This window comes from Pituophis catenifer, unplaced genomic scaffold (assembly GCF_029215685.1).
Source record: "Pituophis catenifer annectens isolate HBS135680 unplaced genomic scaffold, rPitCat1.0.hap2 SCAF_7, whole genome shotgun sequence".
NCBI lineage: Eukaryota > Metazoa > Chordata > Lepidosauria > Squamata > Colubridae > Pituophis > Pituophis catenifer.
In genome coordinates, this window is record NW_027256887.1 from 68,462,149 (window position 1) to 68,484,112 (window position 21,964).

Consider the following 21,964-nt stretch of genomic DNA (forward strand, 5'->3'; position numbering starts at 1 on the left):
ATTGCTAATTGTGACCTACTGCAAGAAATTAATGTTCATGAGAAGAAGCCATAATGGTGGTGTCTATGCACATGTTTCTGTTCATTTTGTTACATTGAACTGAGAATTTTCCTGTGGCAGGAAAAAACAAAGTTATATTTGTGTGGTAAAATTAGGAGAGAGTCGAGAATGAAGTTGAAAAATGAATGAAGATTGAATATAAAATGAGTATTGGTGTGGTTTATGAATGAGAATCTATTGCAAACAAGATGACATGAGCCTCTTTTTATCCTCAAAAAAAGAGGTAAAATGTTAAAAAGAATAAGACATAAGAATTAGTGTACTGAATGGGTGTGATGGAAGCAAGGATGGTTTGCACAGTTGCATGGATGTATGTAGAAACGTGAAAACCCATTCTACTCAAATCTCTCATAAAAATTAAGATTGTACTATTATAAAATATAGCCTTTAATACTTTTAGAGCAGCTTATCCAACCTTGCTACTATTAATTTGTGTTACAAACACAAACTATAAATGTGTGATTTTTTAAAAAAAACCCTGGAAATTGGAATGCTATCTGCTTGTGTAATATGCAGTAAATCATTTTAAAAAATTCAGATTTTTTTAAAAAAAGAATATCAGCATTCCTTTAATGACATGTTCGTAGCAATCCAAACAGCATAGCTATACCTCAATCTTTTACAAAATGAAGTGCTATTTTGTAATATTAATTATTTCTGGAATACATGGAAGAGAGCAAAAAAGAAAACAGTGATATTAGCATCTGCATAACTAAAATGACAGAATTACTTCCTAAAGAAATTAAAACAACATTCAGTTTTCTTAGGAATTTTCTTAGGAATTACATTCTTCAATGGCCCTTTCCTGAACCAGATGTGTTGCCTTGTATCTTCATTATCCAGTAGGAAAGCTATTTCTCCGATGAAGAAGAAATAATTATTAGAAATCATTGTGGGAATCACTGCTCACCAACTGCTGCTCATCAGAAACCTGTTTTTTTTTTTTAAAAAAAAAAGTTATAATCAACATTAATGAATAATGCTCTAAAAATTTGTTGGAAAAGTAGTTAGCAATATATTACAAATGAACATAGGAGTTATTTTCACTCTAAAATGATTTTAATTAGTGCTTTCAAAGACCTGATAAAGCAGTTAAGTTCTTGCCTTCTTCAAAAGAAGGCTGGAAAGGGGCCAGATGTAAATGCCTCATGTCCATGGAGCCATTGCGGAGAAATCCCTATTTCTAGTAGACTGCAGAGCAGGGTGATTTGAAAGCAATTATTCAGACAGCAAACATTATTGAACAGGAAACACTACTAAGACATTGAATGGTCTTATTCTGTTAATAATAAAACAACTGTGAAGTTGGGTCTAGTCTGAATATAGAGTTGATAATATATTTAGCATTTCAGGCTGTAGACTGGATTAGACTGTAGACTAGTTGCAGAGGATGTACTACAGATGCAGACTCTTGGAGAGGATGGTTGGGTTCACACATGGCACCAAATATAATGTGAAGTTTTGATCCTAAAACAAGTTATTTTGACTTGGGCACCCTGCCTGCCTGAGAAGTGCAGAGATGAAGCTGGTATTTCTGTGAAATTGCCTTCCAGAAACTTAAGCCAATCTTGAGCCAACCCTAAAAAGTATAGTCCTACCCAGACAGGCTGCTGCTGTAGGGAAAGCTGTGTTGCCCATCTCTTGGTGTGTTGTTTGAATCCAGTGACTACAATTTATTGATGGGTTTTCTATTTAAAAATACATATTGAAAGCTAAATGGCCGAGATAGGTGCTTAAGATTAGCTTTGATGTTGTCACAGATAGAATTGTGGAGTGTGAGTGTGTATCATCTGATGGCCCCAATGCATGCTAATTCAAAGGGGATAATAAAAAGGAATAAAAAACAAAAACACCCCATACTATGTGTTGATAATTGTGTTACTAAAAGAAGATAAAACCATGTGGTCAGTTAAGTAGAAGCCACAATATTTTACTTTATAATCCAAATTCTGGCTTCTGACATATTTGGAAGAAAATCCTACCCCATCAGAATAAAAACTTACCGAAAATGGATCGTAAGGAGGATCTGATGGAGGAGCTGATGAGGTGTCATAATTGGGATTTGAGATGTTGGTTGATGGTGCTTTGTCCAATGTAGTTACATCAATATCATCTTTTTCCTATGTGACATTTTTAAAAGAATACTTTATGTTCAAATTCATTACAAAGAAAGCCACTTTGGTGTAGTACCTAAAGCAGTGATGGATTTCAATTTTTTTTACTACTGGTTCTGCGGGTGTGGCTTGGTGGGCATGGCTTGGTGGGCGTGGCAGGGGAAGGATACTATAAAATCTCCATTCTCACCCCACTCCAGGGGAAGGTTACTGCAAAATCCCCATTTCCTGCCGATCAGCTGGGACTCAGGAGGCAGAGAATAGATGGGGGCAGGGCCAGTCAGAGGTGGTATTTACCAATTCTCTGAACTACTCAAAATTTCCGCTACCGGTTCTCCAGAACTGGTCAGAACCTGCTGAAACCCACCTCTGACTTAAAGGCATTTGGCTAGGAAATTGAGAGACCATGAATTCTAATCCTGCCTTTGGCTTAAACCAGATGGGTGACTTATTCGCTCTCAGTCATAGAAAGAAGGCAATGGGAAGTCATTTCCAAAAAAGGCCAACCAGTTGCCAGAAGTCAAGATGACTTGACATCAAAAGCAAAGCAAACAGGAAAGTCAGAACTGTTGATTGTATTTATAAGTTATTTAAATACTAGAGTTTGATTATCAGGAATTCACTAAACCAGTGGTTCTCAACCTATGGTCCCCAGATCACTGCGGGATTGTAAAGGCTTGAAGAAATGTTATGATTTAAAACTTGAATTAAGTCTTGGTAGTCAATGCCATAGTCCTTGGCCACAAAAGGTATTTAAAGGGGGTCCGTGGTGAAGAAAAGGTTGATAATCATTGCATTAAACTAAGCCTCATGTGCTTCTATATCCCTTGCTTGTCCTCTTCTAGATTATATTCCATCTTGACTGAAATGTTGAATCCATTCTGGTTAGGATTATTCTGTTATTCAGAAGTTGTGAGAGCTTCATCACTGGAAGCTTTCAAGGAGAGACTGGACTGCCATCTGTCAGAAATGGTATAGGGCAGTGATGGCTAACCTTTTTGCCATTGCGTGCCAAAAGTGGGGGGAGCGTGGGAGGGGTCATGCATGTGTGTGCCCACACCCACAATTCTATGTGCCCCATCCTCCAGGCATGCACGCGCGACCCCCCCTGCACTCTCTTCGCTTTTGGCACGTGATGGCACAGTGAGCCTTGTAGGCCCGTTTTTTGCTCTCCCCAGGCTCCAGAGCCTCTCTAGGAGCCTGGGGAGGGCGAAAACCCCTGGAGGCCCTCCAGAGGCCAGAAACCGCCTGTTTGCTGACTTCTGGTGGGCCCAGAAGACCTGAAAATCAGCTGGCCGGCTAAGCTCACATGCCCACCAATAAGGCTCCGCGTGCCACCTTTGGCACATGTGCCATAGGTTCGCCATCACGGGTATAGGGTCTCTTGCTTGAGCAGGGGGTTGGACTAGATGAACTATAAGGTTCTTTCCAACTCCATTATTATTCTTTTATTCTGGTGTTAGACTATAGTCACCAGAAATAGCATCCTCAGTAGAGCACAGCTAACTCAACAGGCGTGATGGCAATTTCTTTCTCCTTTTCTGCATGCTCTATTCAATGAAGCTGAACTGATAAATCTGTTCTTTGTACAAAAGAACAGTTTTATCACATATTCATTGTTTTTGATTTCCTTGCATGATCAAAGTTTATATATATTTGTGTGTGTGTATATATATCCATGTACAAGTCAGTTTATGTTACTATGCTTTTTCTTACCTTGAAAAGTTGGAATTGGATGGTTCTGTTCTTAAATCTGAAGTACGAATATCCAACCAAAGCAATGATTCCAATGACCAGAATGATTGCAAAAAATATTCCTGTACCAGCTCCAGGATGTAGAGAAGCCTTGAATTGAGACAAAGTAGGCGAATGGATAATAGGTAGGAAGTATAATTAAATATTTCACAAATTATAGAGGAAAAGTCATCTTACTGTGTGTTAAGATACACAACAGAACATGGCATCACATGGTATTTTAAAATTGATCCAATGTATTGTGGCACAAAATTTGGTATGTTAACTCGGGATGAAGGAAAATGTCATTTTTAAAGCCAAGAAGCAGACCAGGTTTTCTTTATGCATGCCATTTTGCTACAAAGGTCTCGGTGTGAACTATGGTTAAAAATATTCATATAGGAAATGTGTACTACATTGCCTAATTTAACAATATGTCTATATTAGAGAAAACAGAGGAATAACAAGAAAAGAATATTTTGTAAATAAACCAACAACTTGTTCATCACACTTTGCTAGCTCAAACAAATGTTTCTAATGAAGGAGACAGTTGTTTTACTTGTGTTTTTTTCCAAGTACTTTCACAATTGTCCTGAAGCTGGGTTCTTCATTTTTTAAATCTCAAGATGATGTAAGTTCTCCAACCAAGAGCTCTTCCATGGCAAGATGCATATCTATATGTCCCCAAGGCACATGACCTATAGCTCCAGAAATGCATATTCCCTCCCCTATACAAAAAGTGTTGAGTAAAACCATCAGACTATCTCCAGAAGATGAAGTAATATTAACATGACAGAAGAGGAAAGTTATAGTGTGTAATGGGAAAACACATTGCCACTTTAAGTTCAGTTTTGAATTAAAATCTAAGGTTGCTATTTTGATTCTAAATTAAGGCCCAAAAATGCCAATTAAGCAAAGGATGACCAAGTGCCCCAATAAAGTTTTTCCTTCTTGACATACTCTATCAAGCCTGCTTCCAAAAGAAATATTCATTCATAGTTTTTTGGAAGCCTCTCCATTCAAAAAAATACATTTCTATATGCAAAGCACTTACATAGGTTGCAGGAGGTGCCTTTAGTGATGCTTCAATAACATGGATGACCCCATTGGAGGCAATAATGTCCCACTCACGGATAGCTTTACCATTCACATACTTGGTAGTTATCTGAAAATATATATATAACTTGAGCCACGACATGATGAATAAATTATATGATCTTATTAGGATACTCCCTGTAACACAACTGATGTTTACTTTACAGTGAGTAGATCTTTTGTATATGATCTGCTTTGTATATTTATACTAATACTGCCTAGAAAACTCACCCTTTTTGTGCTGTTGGACATTAACCCAAAAAAGACTCAGTTCTTCCTTGGCTGAAGTAGCGGAAATGGCTGGCCAAGGAGGAATCTCGTACAAAGAAATTTGCTATTGCTACTCATTTGGTTTAGAAAGAAAGTTAAATCACTAGTTGGGCAAAATGCCATTTCCCCCTGTGTTATTTAATCTAGATAAATAATATATAGTGGTTGATATACTAGCTTTTAGAAAGCTAGTATAGAAAAAGGCTACATTACTGAACTATACACATAGATTATACATTAAAAAGTACATACAGCAGGGGTGTCAAATTCGTGTCGTTACAGCAGCGTCATGTGATGTATCGTGACTTTCTCCTTCGCTAAACCGGGCGTGGGCGTGGCTAGCACATGATGCATCTGGCCTGCGGGCTATGAGTTTGACACCCCTGACATACAGTATATAAAATAAGATAGTTGTGGACAAACCCTGTGGAAAGTGTAATTCTTTGCTCCTTTTTTCTTGTTTTCTTAGTCAATGAAAAGAATGTAGAAAGACATTTACAGTAGTGGCCAAAATTGTGGAAACCTTTTGGGAAAAGTGTATTTTTGAAGTTTGATGGCTAATAACACCACTTTTTTTTGGTGTTTCAAGATAATCATATTCCACTGCTGGAATGGCCTGGGAATAGCCCAGATCTTAACCCAATTGAAAATCTAAGGAGCCGATTAAATAAACTTGTTAGTCAGAAGCGACCCAGCAATAAAACCCCGTTAATAGAAGCAATCATTCAATCTTGGCTTCACATTATAACAGCTGCAGAACTAAAAGACTTGGGAAGACGTTGTAAGGCCGTAAGTCATGTGAAAGGTTACCCAACTAAGTATTAACTGACGTGGTGATAATTTTTGTATATCTCTTTTTTTCTACGTGTTTCACTTTTCTTCTTTATACTGTAACTGCTATTCTAATAGCAAATCCTTCATAAAAGTTATTGCATTACATTCTTGATTACATTATCTTTCCATTGATATATAATTTTATGATACTACACCCCCCCCCCAAAAAAGTGGTATTATTAGGTAGTTTTAGAAAATACATTTTTCCCAAAAGGTCTCCACAATTCTGGCCACTACTGTATATGTAAAATCATAGAGAAGGAAGTCCAGGAGAACCCAGGCTACTAGCTTAATTTAAAGAAAAATATTAGGGCTGCCACAGATGCCCAGTGGTAATAGAAAATGAGCAGGTTAGAAATAAAAAGAGTGATCATGAAAGATAGAACAGGACGACAGAGATATACGAGACATGAAGCGAGGGAATACGCTTGTGCAGATTTTGTGATGTTCCAGGCTCTGTGATCCTGAAGTTCCATGGAGTGCTCTAATCTTTCTACATTTGGGATCTGCATCATGAGTACAGGTCCTCCACTTACAACAGTTCGTTTAATGACTATTCAAATGGCGTTGAAAAAAGTGAGTTATGATCATTTTTCGCATTTATGACCATTGCAGCATCTGGCTGGGGAATTCTGGGAACTACACACATTTTAAAGTTGTTAACTTTCAAAAACACTTTGTTATATGCTGGCCTATGACTGTAATAAAGATTTGAAAGGTTATTTCTCCCCCTGAAGACTTTCATTCATGTCCAATTCATATCAGAATTCCTTAGTTTCTGCTTTTTGTTCTTTTGGAAGGGGGGGGAATCAATGCAATATAGGCAACTCACATCAAGCTGTATCCTTATGAGCAGCATATTGATGAACAAATCATCTACCTTTTTAGTGAGTGAAATCTGTTCCTGGTTTTCTTCTTGGTGTGTAATTAACAGGCTTTCCCCTATTCTGCTTTGGAGAGTGGTTCCATTGACCAAATCTTCATAATATGTGCTGTTCTTGGTTAGATGATATTCAATGTCTCTTCCAGAGAGTGTCTTAAAGCAGCAAAAAAATAACAATGTCCACAATCAAAATGGCAGCATTTCACAGCTGATATCTTTTCCCTCCATTTTTTTAATTCAAGGTTGATACCTTACCTTTGCATCTAAAAATGAGAATCTTTATTCCATAAATTGTATGGGGGAGTACCTTTTCTATTTCTACTCTTTCTAAAACAAATCCAAGTAGTTGCTGTTAGAAGAGCTCAATTTCAATTAAAAGAATTTAGACAGGGAAATCAGGCAGAGCAAGGAGCCTGTTGGATGTTAAAGGAAATGCCAGCAAATACATAAGGGGCTTGCATCATGTCTGTGGATCAGACTGTATATTATTAGTATTTTTACAAACTAAAAACTCTAACTAAGCTAAACTTGATTTAGCTCAACAGACAGAAGCACTGTAATTTAACACCAGCTGTCTGCAATTAGAGTAAGATCGAATCTCGCCAGGCTCAAGGTTGACTCAGCCTTCCATCCTTTCTAAGGTAGGTAAATTGAGGACCCAGTTTGTGGGGGCAATAAGCTGACTTTGTATAAATATACAAAAGTAAGAAGGCTATTGCTTAACGCACTGTAAGCCGCCCTGAGTCTCCGGAGAAGGGCGGCAAATAAATCAAATCAAATAAATAAATCAAATAAATAATAATCTCATCTGAAATTTGCTTCATCACCTCTATAGATTCAATATATGTTCCATCCATGTTATGAAAACAGTGAGAAGCAGGCAAAATTTTATCTGATTTAATTTCATAAATTGATGACATAAGCCTTAGGAACAATAAGAATTCAAAAACAGCAGAAAAATTAACATTACTTTCCACAATCGTCCTATTTAAGCTTCTGGAAGCTTCTGGAAACTTAAAGCTGGCATGGAAAACACTATTTTTTTCCCCATTTACCTCATTCTTCCTCAAGCCATCATTGTTTGGTACAAACAAGGTTGCTTTAATGGAGAGATTTGTGAGGTATTTCATGAACTCTTGGCCTTTCCTTGAGGTATTTGAGTAAGTGAAAATCTCCTGTGAAGATAGTAAATTGTGATCATAAATCATTATGACATATATTCTGCTATGATAACAGTCTTGCAAAATAATTAACTTCCTGAGAGAAGAAAAGAATGCACGATAAATAAATAATGCTGCTGAGATGTTTTATGAAATCCTCATATTCTTCTTGTATGCAAGGATCCAAAACGTATTTCTTAATGACACATATTTAAACAAATGAGTTGAATCAGGGTTGGCATTTTCCTTTAGAAATGGAAAACTCTGCTTTTAAGGACAGTTGCTGAAAGGCAGGGGTGGGATTCAGTCAGTTTGGGCCGGTTCGGGGGAACCGGTTGTTAAATTTCTGGCTGGCCCCTCCCCTCCCTTCCCCTCCCCATCCCTTCCAGGAGTCCGCAGGTGCCTCATTTTGGCTCCCAGGTAAGTGCCTACTAGGCCCAAAATGGGGAGCAGGGGGGTGTGGCATGGCCCCCCGTGACCCATTTTTGCTCCCAGGGGGATGTAGGAGGCCGAGTGCTGCCTGTAACACCCCCTGGCCATGCCCACCATGACCACGCCCACCCAGCTGGTCATTAGGGCAGAGAACCGGTTGTTAAATTATTTGAATTCCACCACTGCTGAAAGGACAATGGGAAAGGTTAAATCACTTTCTTCTAGTAGAGTAAGACCACTGAAAGAAGGCATGTAGTATGTGCTTTCAGACTGAAGCTTTCACAGATAACTATTTTATGCTGTTATACTATTGCAGGGGAGGCCAGAAACTCTTGTCCAGGCCTCCTTTTCTCCCTCTCCTCCTCCTCCTCCTCTTTGGAATTCAACCAGCAGTCTTGTCAGCCCAGAGGCAGAGCAGATCAAGAAATAACCCCATGGAAGACTACAGGCTTATTTTATTTAGATTGGCTATAGCAACATAATCTTGTAAGATTGATTGTGTTCTCTACGAGTCTCAAGCAGAGTTACTGGGAAGTATAAGCATCATCAAGCCTTCCAAAAAGGGAGTCAGATTGCTGGCTTCTTGTTGCTATTGGTAGAATAAAATGAGCAGAGACTGTGCAGCCCAGTGGATTGCAGACTTGTAGAAAATGTAGAAGGCATTTATAAGGAGCAAAACATAAGAAAAGTGGCTAGGTCTCTTTTAGCTCCAAGGATGTCATATTCTGCAGCTGAGGATCTCATGCCATCTTATGGCATTTCTGGACCCCTGCATAAGTGGATCGCTGCGTTCCTGTCAAACAGGCAACAAGTAGTCAAAATAGGGAGCGTCCTATCAAACCCTGTACCTGTTAACAGCGGTGTCCCCCACAATTGGCAACTCCCAGTCTCAACCAACAAATGCTCTGTCTTACACATTGGCAAAAAAAATCAGAGCATCAAATACAAGCTGGGCGAATACGACCTCGTAGACCCTCATTCTGTCAAGGACCTTGGAGTACTCATCTCAAATGATCTAAGTGCCAGAGCTCACTGCAACAACATTGCCAGAAAGGCATTAAGAGTTGTTAACCTAATCTTGCGAAGCTTCTCTCTGGTAATATTGTACTGCAAACTAGGGCATACAAAACCTTTGCTAGACCAATTCTCGAATATAGCTCATCTGTCTGGAACCCGCATTATATATCGGACATTAATACAATTGAACGAGTCCAGAAGTATTTCACGAGAAGAGTCCTCTACTCCTCTGCTCACAACAGAATACATTATGCCACCAGGCTTGAAATTTTGGGATTAGACAATTTAGAACTATGCCACCTTCAGTCTGACCTAAGCGTAGTACACAAAATTATCTGCTACAACGTCCTACCTGTCAATGACTACTTCAGCTTCAACCACAATAATACACGAGCACACAATAGATACAGTACAAACAAGGTAAACTGCTCCAAACTCGATTGCAGAAAATACGACTTCAGCAACAGAGTGGTCAATGCCTGGAATGCACTACTTGATTTTCTGGTTACTTCCCCAAAACCCCACAACTTTAACCTTAGACTGTCTACTGTTGACCTCACCCCATTCCTCAGAGGTCTGTAAGGGGAGTGCATAAGCACACCAACGTACCTACTATCCCTGTTCTACTGTCCCCATTTATTTGTATCCTTATCCTGTATTCATAATCATGTTGATACTTATGTCTGTTATCTTATACATGTTTGACAAATAAATAAATAAATAAATAAATAAATAAATAAATAAATAAATAAATAAAAATATATATAAGCTATAGGATGCCAATTTGCATCTTGGATCACAACAGAAAAGGAAACCTGTTGCTCCATCCTCTCAGGAGGAAGTATTACTGTTATTAGTCCCTCCTATAGTTGGCTTTGACTGTTTCCAAACAAAGATAAAAACAAATTTAAAGCAGATATTTTTCAATAATGTCTTCTTGACCTTGAATGATAACGAGCCCATTGATAAAATCCCAGCATCTCCAACAGTTACAATATTTTCAACTATAGTAACAGACTGTTTATGTCACATTTATTGCTCCCCTTTAAACAAATAACTGATTCAAATCATGAATGATTCAAATTTGTTCTTTTACTTTCTAGGGGAGAAAAAGCTTTGCTTTTTATTACTCACCGAGCGAAAGTTTGAAAGTGTTGGGAAAGTAAAGAGGACTTGAAGCAAGTTTCCACTGCATGTAAATCCATCTCCCACATAACCAGTCTTACAAGTGCAATTGACATCTATAAAACAACAAAGAGAGTTTAGATAGGAAACTGAGATAGTTCAAGGACTTGAATATCTATTAGGAATAGGGGGCGGGGGCTTTTCCCTAAGACTTACCAGCTCCCAGGCCTACAAATAATTAATTTCCCTGCAATCTGAATTATATAATTATATGCTAGGATCTATGCCTATTAAAATGTTTACATATTATTTCTCATTTTAAAAATTGCTTATAACTGTGATATGCTTAAATACAATGTAAATATAATGCAAATCTGCCTGAGACTGCTACAATTATAAAAATTTCCAAGGTCTATAAAGACTTTAATTTAGACCTCGATGGGTTGAGCCTAGAGCCAAGATGGCAGATGCTGAGAATTCAAACATTCTTCTATTTTTACCTTTGACTCTGTAACAGAAAACATCCCAGGTTTCACTCATGTTGACTCTGATTCCGTAATCAATGATGCCAACAACTCCTCCACCACATTTTGGGGCAGAGAAAGCTGTTGGATATGCGACTTTTCCATTAGCCAGCCAACCAGCAGCACACAGATGATATCTGGCCTGTTTTTAACATGTAAGGAATATAATCATGAAACAAAAGAAAATGGATAACTAGCCTAAGCTAAAGCTATGCGGCTTATCCAACCTAATAAATGCTAGAAGACGAACTGCTTTCACTGGGAGACAAAATGAATATAGCAGTCCCTACTGCATGAACATGCACATGATGGTTACATTAGTGAGAATGCTACTGGCCACAGACTTCTGTGATATTTATAGAATCCTAGAGGCATTCTTTGAAGCTTTGACAAGCTGGATGAGTCACAGCAACAATATGAAAGACAGATTGACTCATTTTCCAAATAGAACTTGGAATTCTATCCCAACTCTGGTTGGCAGACTGTGGCTGTTACACACTGGCAGTCTGGATTTTTCCATAGAACTGGCTGCAAATGGCTCATACTTGCAGAAGAACTTTTGCAACCTGGATGTCTATGGAGTTTCTCAACCATCCAGGTCATGGTCACCCAAAGGTGGTGTTCAAAAGGCAACTGAATTTCTTGGGTTTTTTCCCCCTTGAAATCATTTTGCTTCTCATTCAATATCTATGGCGATTCTCAGTCATCCATGGTTGTTCCAAAGGAGCTTTTTCAAGAGGCAACCGGACTTTCTGTTTTTTTCTTTTAAGACATTTTGCTTCTCATCGAAGAGGTTCTTCAGAGCTGACGAAGCTTCTTGGATGAGAAGCAAAACGTCTTCAAAGAAAAAACAGAAAGTCCGGTTGTCTCTTGAAAAAGCATTTGTGGGACATTCTCATCCAATACCATGCATATTTTCCAGGATAAATAAGCATTCTTACCTTCTGAGCATATAAGAGCTGAGTGTACGTAGCTACTGTAGCACTTTCATCTTCACAAGTCTTATTTGCATCAGCAAAAGTCAATTTATACTGCCCCTTTGCAGAGCGTACGTGAAAAACACCAACTGTAGCATCTGCAGAGAAGAAAGATGCAAAAATATTTAGGGGTTTCCAGACATGATGATTTATAAAAAGTTGGAAAACATCAGATATAAATGGTGTTGCTTTGTAAAGACAAGAAAGTGAAGTATTTCCTTTGCACAATTTCATATTTCATACCAGCTTCGGTATATCCTGACAATATGATTATATAAAATGTTGGCTCTCTTTGATATCTCAAAAATCTATACAGATAATACAGTAATTCATTAGTCTTGATACTCTGGGGACTGATGCACACACTTTATGCGTATTTAGACATGGTTGTATCAAATTCATATGTGTCCATGTTGTAACAAGGTGCATATTCTACACCTGAATGTTATATTTTTAGGACTATAAGACACACCTGACTATAAGATGTACCTAAATTTAAAAGAGGAAATCAACAAAAAAAGTTTTTGGCCTCTGCGGGCCCCATTTTCAGGCCTTTTTCCAGGCCTTTTCCAGCCTTTTTTGGCCCATTTTCAAGACTTTTTTCTGCTCATTTTCTAGGCTTTTTTTGGCCCATTTTTGAGGCTTTTTTCTGCCCGTTTTCTAGGCTTTTTTTGGTCTGTTTTTGAGGCTTTTTTTGGCCTGTTTTTGAGGCTTTTTTCAGGCTGTTTTTTCCAAAAACGGGCTGAAAAAAGGCCTGAAAAAGACCTGAAAATGGACCATGAGGAGGCAAAAAAAATGGCCGGTGAGTGGTTGGGGCTTCGGCAATATTCAGTCTATGAGTTACACAAACATTTTCACCCCCTTTTGGGAGACAAAAAAAGTGCATTTTATAGTCCCAAAAATATGGTATTTTTGTTTTGAATATTTTTGGTAATATGCATATGCACGCATGGAACTATCATGAATAGTGCGAGAGTAGATCTGCTCTCTCAGATCTACTCTGTCTGAGAGTAGATCTGAGTAGACTCTGACAATTTATTTAAACAATAAATTGTCACCAAATTATTGTTTAAAAAATACCTATAAAGATTGACTGTTGTTGAGTTATTTCATATTAGAACCACCACTTTACTGTAAAGAATTCTCAGATTTGGCATCATTAAGAAGCATAGACAAGTTGCTTTCAGCTATTTCTAAATTAGAAGACTGACCCTGGAAATGGAGGTCGGCACAATTAGCATCTGCATGGCACTGTCCATTGTCCTGTAAACATCTGTCTATTGGCAGTTGATTTACTTCACAATCAATTCCATCCCCAATGTAGTTATCTTTACATTCACATTTACGCTTATCCTGAAAGGAAATTTTAGTATAACTGAGTATATCAACTGACTTATAGATTTTGTGTCACAAGTCACTAGAGCTGGTTTTGGACTTCTATTTAAAAACAAAAACTACATTTCAAATACCCATGATAATGTAAAAAACTACAAAGCTTTAAAAACTTGCAAAACTTGCAAAACTTAAAAACAGTTTTTCTTTGATAAGTAAGTCTATTATTCTGCTATAGATCTAGTTCAAGAATAGGCAACCTAATGTCCTTCTGATGTTTTGGCTTTGGTCTCCTGTTTATATTAGACACTTTGTGCCAAAATCCAGGGTAAACCTAGTTGGATTATTCTGTATAACTCTCTAAAAGGTGATTAACCAGATGGCTGTCTACAAGGAACTTATTTTTCGCTAGGAAACTCTTGCATATTAGATAACTTCATCTGCAGGCATCTATGCATGCTTCTTTATATAAATAGGGAAACTAATTCTACAGCAATGTTTGAATACATACTACTTACTGGTCCTGTCATTGTACAGAAAGCATGTTCGTGACATCCACCATTGAGTCCGTCAGTACAAGGGTTGATAGCCATGCAGGTATAGCCATCTCCCTGGTATCCCTTCTGACATGTACAGTTGACTTTCACATCAGTTTGTACGCACTTTGCATTCTTATGACAGCCACCGTTGCTTTTCTTACAAAGCTTCTCAGCTGTGAAGTGCAAAAAAGCACAGGTCAACCTCTATACAGTAATAAAGGGAGATTTACATCAGAGGGCCCTTGGAACCTTGTGACAAAAGTTTCCTGTCATTTTATAAATTTATAAATAAACTTAACATAATTTAGCAAGCAAAGAAAACCCACAAACTCCTTCCAAAAACCAGAGGGAAAAAAAGATCAAAAGATTACCCATCCCTGTTCTGCACATTTCCCATCCGGTATCGAAAGCAAGTATGTCAATCAAACAGAAGATAACAGAAATAACAAAAGATAAGAATGGTTATATAACTTTCAACATTACATAGCTCACTCAAGAGTAACTTTGAAGCAACAGTTTCTAGTCCTCTATTGTGTTTGAAGATATTTAGCCCCGATGATCAGAACTGATGGTTAAACAAAATATTGTTCCATAATAATAGATGATCGGAGTATAGAACAACATCTGCTGTTTTCGGTAAGAATCCACATGTGGCATGCGGTTTTTTAGATTACACTTTATAATCCAGCAGTTCAAGTAAGCATACAGTTTCTCTTCATTCATAAAGTGTATATACTCTTTCTTGAAAGCTGACCTAGAACTCACTAAAATACTTCTTTGTGGACTACATACTGTTAGTTTCATATTCTAGAACAGTGATGGCTAACCTTTTTGCTGTCACGTGCCAAAAGTGGGGGGAGTGTGGAGGGGTTGTGCATGCATGTGCCCACACCCATAAGTCAATGTGCCCCGACCCCCCCCCATGCTCCCCCCGCTTTTGGCACATGATGGCCCGGTGGGCCTGGTAGACCCATTTCTTGCCCTCCCTAGGCTCCAGAGGCTTTCTTGGAGCCTGGGGAGGGCAAAAACGGCCTCCCCCCCAGAGGCCCTCTGGAGGCCAGAAAGAGCCCATTTCCCGATTTCCAGTGGACCCAGAAGGCCTGAAAATCAGCTGGCCAGTGCACCCATGTGCACTGGAGCTGACCTAGGGCAATGCTCATGTGCCCACAGATATGACTCCGCATGCCACCTGTGGCACTCGTGCCATAGGTTCGCCATCACGGTTCTAGAGTGTTACATGGAAGGATGGGGAAAGAGTGGAGGGGAACAGGACTTTATGAAGAAAGATTTCCACAGGAATGATAAAGATAAATGAAAAAATGCATTCCTCGAGTTTGAGGAACAGCTGATATTTATTTTGTGTTTAGGATAATTTTTACCTGTACATGTAAGTCCATCCCCAGTATAATAAGGCTTACACTGACAAGTACCATCATCACTACATACTGCATTGACAGAACAGCTGGGTGAACATACTGGGGTTGAAGCTGTGAAGGAAAATTAAAAACCATAATTTAAATTCATGTTCTTCTCAGAATCTCAAATCTAACAGTAAAGAGTAAAAGAGTGAAATAAATATTTTGAAAGATAAAAAGAATGGGCAGCCTTATTGATTCCATGCTTACTGGCTGAATGAAATTCAAATATATGAAATGCAATTGCAAAAGTTTGCTTTAATTATTGCTGTTTTGTCTCTGCTTTATACATTGTGATGAACAGTTGTCATTAATCGTAAAAAGAAGGATGTTTTGTTTCAGTTGTAGGTCTATCTATCAGATCTAGCTGTAAAACCCTAAAAACAATAAATGGCTGTGAAGGGAGAGATAAAACTCTCTTTACTGCTATCTAGAGTTTATTCAGATTTTTCAGCACAGAGAAGTCTTTTTCAAGTGAATTAATTAAGTCCAAATGTTTATTTCTTGGTATGAGGCATCCATCTTACAACTGTTGTTTCTATTGGACATAAGTAGACAATGATTACTCTAATAGTAGACCATTCCTTCAAAATTTACTCAACAAAGCACAGAACTGTCTGGAAAGATAATATCTTATGTAGGAAACAAGGGTGTAAAAAGGATTTGTGAGATAACATGAGAATCATGAATCACAGCAGGTTGCTCAATGTATAAGTTGTTTAAAACCTGACATTTAAAATCAATTCATACTAGATTTGGTTTTTTATGACATATAAACATAACAATTGAGTATTATTTGCATAACAGACTATCAAGACTTTAGCAGCCACTTATAACCAAAAATTTAGCTTTTCAGATTTTTCTTTAACCAGTTTTATTGAAAAGCTACGGGCACTTGTGATACATAAATCTGAGTAACTGAATATAGTAACCTTACTACCCAATTTATTTGTAAGATTTTTAGGGAAGAGCATTCTTGACCATCTCACTGATCTCCAGCTAATGCACTAGGAAGGTTGACTACTTTTCCTGATGAAGGAAGAATATGCAGATAATCTACACTTTTTGATATTGTCTTTCTCAGATTTTGATAAGCCAATTGCATATAGCTTTTGTATTTGTTGTGCTACTACTTTTGTTTTGCACTTGCTCAAAGCATCAATGTTGTAGTATAGATACTCCATAACTCATCCATTTCCAGTCTATTAAATTGGGAAATGCAACTTTCAGAACTATATTCTCTTGAGGATATCAAACTGGGAAAGGCTGCCCTATTGTTGTTCAAATCTATTAATCTACCTATCCATTCATCTACCTTAGGAAGCAATAGCAAGAGCCTTGGTGGCACAGTTGACTAAGTGCTGTTAAAGTAGCACCATCTGCCTGCAATTACTGCAAGTTCAAATCTCACCAGGCTCAAGCTTGACTCAGCCTTCCATCCTTTTGAGGTAGGTAAAATGAGGACCTGGACTGTGGGGGCAATAAGCTGACTTTGTATAAAAAAGAACACCACTTAGGGGGCCCCGAAAGCCCTACTAAGCAGGTATATACAAAAGTATGAAGGCTATTGCTTAACACATTGTAAGCCGCCCTGAGTCTCCGGAGAAGGGCGGCATATAAATAGAACCAATAAATAAATAAATAGGAATTAATTTTCAATGAATTATCTCATAGTACTTCAATATCAATAAAAATATGAGAATAATATTGTTTTCTTTAAGTTCTATACAAGAAATCAACATAGGAAAATAATTTAGCCATTTGACCAGTCTAAAAGACAAAAGCAAAATGAAAATGTTCTCTACAAGCAACAGATTTACATGATCAAATATTGTAGTCAGACCTAATTCTGTTTCACAGAGCCGTCCAGTCCATCCAGTTTCACAGAAACAATGTCCTGATCCAGAAATTCCTTCATCACACTGTCCATGTGCTGTACAATCGCAGGCTATGGATAGAACGTTATTAGATTATTAGGAGAATGATCCACATGGACTACTCACCATAATTCATAAATTGGCCTTCTGCCTTAGGATTATTAGTTAGTCTTTAAAAAAGGCGATTATCCCAATAATTAGAAAATTAACAATCATCTAAAATATGGCTTTGTATTAAGGGTCTATTTATAATAGCTGTCTGTATTGCAGATTTCCTAGTCCTGCTAAGATGAATATATGAAGCTCCCTTGTCCTGAATTGTAGGTCTCATTACTGGTTCGCATGAAGGCTGTCCTAGAACTCCTGAAAATAGAAAATACACTCTAGAAAATAAGAGTGTAGTGTACAGATTTGAAGGGAAAAATGTGATTCAGAGACAGATAATCCACAGCCTTGAAATCAAAGTAAACTACATTTATCTTTTTCCAAAACTGCATGGGAACTGCATAACAATTTAAAGAATCTTTGTGACAGAAATTCCTGTGAGCAGGTCAGAAATTTAAAATACAGAGAGCTTATACATAAAGCATTTTATAGTTTTTTGTAGATTTTTTTTTGGGGGGGAAACCCCAAATACACGAGGAAAAAGTGATAACAATAGAGAGACTTCAGCTCCTAAGAGCTATCTAGACATTTCATTATTTTTTTAAAAATGTTCATTTTATCTTCCATGGGATCCAAGATATGCAGGTTTACAAGCAATCTCCCACCCAGGCACAGAGTAAATTTAGTTCAGTAGCATTCCTGCATTATTTGTTTCAGATATGCTATGGATCATGTTCCTGTTTGGATTAGAAGAAGTGAAGTTAGCTCTCCTAGATTATGTCAGACATTTGATCCAATGAATCATGCAAGTCCTCCTACTCTGGCTCAATGTTACAGTATATTTGTTATTTAACTGTAAGTCAACAGGTAACCTACTTTTGCATTCCAAGCCATATCTTCCTGGCATACAGAGCTCACATGAAGTCCCATTGAAGGGAGCATTACAAACGCATTCTCCTGTGCCAGCATAACCTTCATCACAGTATCCATGGTTATTGCAAGGAGCTTCTGGGCCTCCTGGGCAAGCTGAACAGGAGTAAAAGGCAATGAATCAATCCTTACACATATAGATTTAGGAAAAAATTATTCCATCTATGCCCTCCAATAATACATTGGGATTTAACTGCCATAATCCCTTAGTCCATGCTGACTGGCAATTCTATGGGCAGAAATCCAAGATATCTGGAGACCACTAAATTGGTGAAAGCTTAGTCAGTTAGGATTTCTAGTTCCACAAGAAGAGTCTCCATTTTCAGACCCAGAATATCTCATTCATCTCCCTTAGCAAAAGTTCAAATTATTTTCAATCTCTATCAGGAAAATATAGAGAAATTAAAAATTGCACCAGCCTATTTTTCAGACATTAAACATCTCAAAAGAGTATATCAAGAACTGAGGATCAGATACAACACACTGGGCATAGCAATTTGCAATAACGGGATTGTCCTTAATAAAATAATGCAGTGTGGGACTATATTGTATTAACTGTTTACCCTTTTTTGTCACTTTAGTAGTCTATTAGCATTCCAAGGCTACTAAGAATGCTCAATCTTTCAGGTTTTCTGCTTTTTTGGGTACTTTTACAAACCTCTTTTGCACTTCTATAAGCTGGAGGCTACATTGATCCTGCAGATACTTTCCTCATAGCAATGGGGGATGTCATTTTGGGCACAAGGAATTTACATTCAGGGTGAGTTTGGTATTTGTATATGAGCACACCAACATTCTGAAATTATTTTAGAGAGTTCAAATGAAGATATAATACAGGGCAGAGCTTCAGTTCAGTCTGTAAAAAGCAGATAAGATGCCCACTGGAATCAACATACATTTTCTTTATAACAACATTCTTTCTTGACTTTAATTATGGAAATTAGCCCAATAAAAGGCAAAGAGCATTAATCCTTTCAGTCTCTTCAAAAGTTAATTATACAGACAAGGGATCAGAAGCTCTTGATTTCAGATAGGTCAATTCCCCCACTCCAAACCTCAATCAATTTAGTCGAAGAATTGAATCTGCTGAACAAAAATCTTCAATTAGTTTAACCTTAGCTTTTGCAACCTGACCTCTTTAGATGTGTTACACTAGAATCCTGATTTTGTTTCACCAGCACGACCAAACTGACTGAGGATGAAAGGAATTGTAATGCAACATAATCAAGGAACATCATTTTGGGGATGGCTGATCTAAACAAAATGATCTAAGATAAACAACATTTTTTTTTTTAAAAAAAAAGAAAGATGATTTGGCTACTATTAACTTAAGTTTCTCCAAATTTCATTTGGTTCAGTGCCTCCACTACTCAAGCACCTACTCCATTTTTGAAACAGGCTGAAAATCCTCTAAAACTTACTTCAATGTATGATAATGAAAAGAATATACCAGGAGAAACAACTTTTCACTTTATTAGATTTTTTTAAAAAATACCATCTGTCTTTATCATATACTACATGGTTGGCTTGCCAGCTTTTCTGCTTAAAGGTCAAAATAGACATCATGTGGGAGAAATGTGATAATATATTTCAGGGGATTTTTTTAGACAGCTAAAGAAGGATCCAGTTTTCACTAGAACAGTGGACCAACCTTCCCCTTGTTCTTTGTCTAGATATGAATTATGTCCACTCCTAAACCTGCTAAAAACCCTACATAGATATCCATAGTCCTTCAATAAAGTTCAAGTATTTAAGATTGCAGAGACTTACCTTGGCATTTATTTCCAAAGAATCCTTTACAGCACTGTGGTATCCTCATTGCCAAAGAGCAACTTCTCCGACAGCCTGGCAGGGTCCTGTGAGCGATGGTATATTCACATTGCTGCTTGTCTCCCTTATTATTTTGTATATGGAAATAGGAAAACAAACTAACCAACCAGGGTATTAGCAGGCATAAACATCTCATAAGGCATAAACATCTCTGTCTGACTGTTGGCATGAATTCCAACCTATTGTATACAAACAATGTACGGACTTACTTTGTTAGTAAGGTGAGACCGTATGGTGTAGTGGTTAAGGTCAGGGGTGGGTTCTAAATTTTTTTACTACTGGTTCTGTGGGCGTGGCTTATTTTGTGGGCATGGCTTGGTGGGGGGGTAATGTAACTGGGTGGGCATGGCTAACTTTTTTTTTTTTACTTTTAAAAGCATTTTTTCTACAACCTTAAGAGATTGCAGAAAACAATGCTTTGAAAAATCTCTGCCAATCAGGCAACTCAGCTGAGATTGTCAGAGGCTTTTCAAAGCATTTTTTCTACAACCTCTTCAGCCGAAGAGGTGGTAAAAAAAAATGCTTTGAAAAGCCTCTGACGATCCCAGCTGAGCCACGAGATCATCAGAGGCTTTTTTTTTTACTTTTAAAAGCATTTTTTCAGCTGAAGAGGTTGTAGAAAAAATGCTTTTAAAAGTAAAAAAAAAAAACCCTCTGATGAGGTGGGCGGGTTAAGCAAGCGGCGATCAGGCTGGGGACTGGTTCGGGGGAGTGGCCAGCCAATGTTATTACCGGTTCTCAGAACTACTACAAATTTTTACTACCGGTTCTTGTGAACCGGTGCGAACCAGGAGCAACCCACCACTGGTTAAGGTGTTGGACTAGGAATAGGGAGACTCAGGTTCTAGGACTTCCTTCCACATGGAAGCCAGCTGAGTAAACTTGATCCAGTCACTCCCTCTCAACCCTAATGAAGGTCAGCCTGTGCAACAAACTGGCTGGCTATTCCTCATTGCATGAGACGTTGATAGTTTCCCAGTCTCCTTGTGAACTATGTGAGCCCAGTTAAAAGAAGCTGACATTGGAACCAAATGGGACAAAGCTAAGAAAAGTAACAACTTAATCTTTTGCACACTCTGATTTGTTCAGAACAAGAAGATAGTATGATTTTTTTTCTTCTCCAACACTTTCAACATCCTAGGGCCATGATGGTGAACCTATGGCACGAGTGCCACAGGTGGAACGCGGAGCCCTCTCTGTGGGCACGCCAGCTGTTGCCCCAGCCCAGCTCTACCACGCATGCGTGCCCGCCTCCCGCCGGCCAGCTGGTCTTTGGGTCTCTGCCGCACATGCGCAGGGCACAAGCAGGGGGATGCGTGTGCATGCGCAGAGGGCAGGTTGCAAGCACAGGGCAGGGCACATGTGCAGGGCGCATGCATTGGAGGAGCTCGCATTGCATTTTGGGGGTTCGCACGCATGTGCAACCCCATGCCCTGTTTTGGGCCTGGAAAGCCTCCTGCACCAACCTGGAAGCCAAAACGGAGCACGGGTGGGCTGGGCACATGCAGGGGGATGCACACATATGTGTAGGGGGCTCTGATTGCATTTTGGGGGTTTGGGCATGCACGCGTGCATTCACGTGCATGTGTGCGTGCTTTGGGCACTCGGCATCAAAAAGGTTAACCATCACTGTCCTAGGGCTACAGAAGACTGGATAATAAAATCATAATGGTTTGCAAATAATTAGTACTGATTTTTTCCCCGCAGATTT

At 38.4% G+C, this 21,964-nt stretch overlaps 1 protein-coding gene across 1 annotated transcript in view; it reads right to left on the reverse strand.

Moving 5' to 3' along the window:
- Positions 1–633: 633 nt before the first annotated feature.
- Positions 634–21,964, reverse strand: part of STAB2 (stabilin 2) — a 104,215-nt gene continuing 82,884 nt past the window's right edge. The window contains exons 55-69 of the mRNA XM_070946614.1: positions 20,194–20,317; positions 18,370–18,519; positions 17,355–17,459; positions 15,476–15,583; positions 14,076–14,269; positions 13,437–13,578; positions 12,190–12,323; positions 11,225–11,390; positions 10,734–10,840; positions 8,046–8,165; positions 6,988–7,143; positions 4,963–5,073; positions 3,891–4,019; positions 2,064–2,180; positions 634–991 (exon numbers count right to left, since the gene is read on the reverse strand). Coding sequence (XP_070802715.1) covers positions 941–991; positions 2,064–2,180; positions 3,891–4,019; positions 4,963–5,073; positions 6,988–7,143; positions 8,046–8,165; positions 10,734–10,840; positions 11,225–11,390; positions 12,190–12,323; positions 13,437–13,578; positions 14,076–14,269; positions 15,476–15,583; positions 17,355–17,459; positions 18,370–18,519; positions 20,194–20,317 — 1,914 coding nt within the window. The 3' untranslated portion in view covers positions 634–940. The remainder of the gene's footprint in view (positions 992–2,063; positions 2,181–3,890; positions 4,020–4,962; positions 5,074–6,987; positions 7,144–8,045; positions 8,166–10,733; positions 10,841–11,224; positions 11,391–12,189; positions 12,324–13,436; positions 13,579–14,075; positions 14,270–15,475; positions 15,584–17,354; positions 17,460–18,369; positions 18,520–20,193; positions 20,318–21,964) is intronic.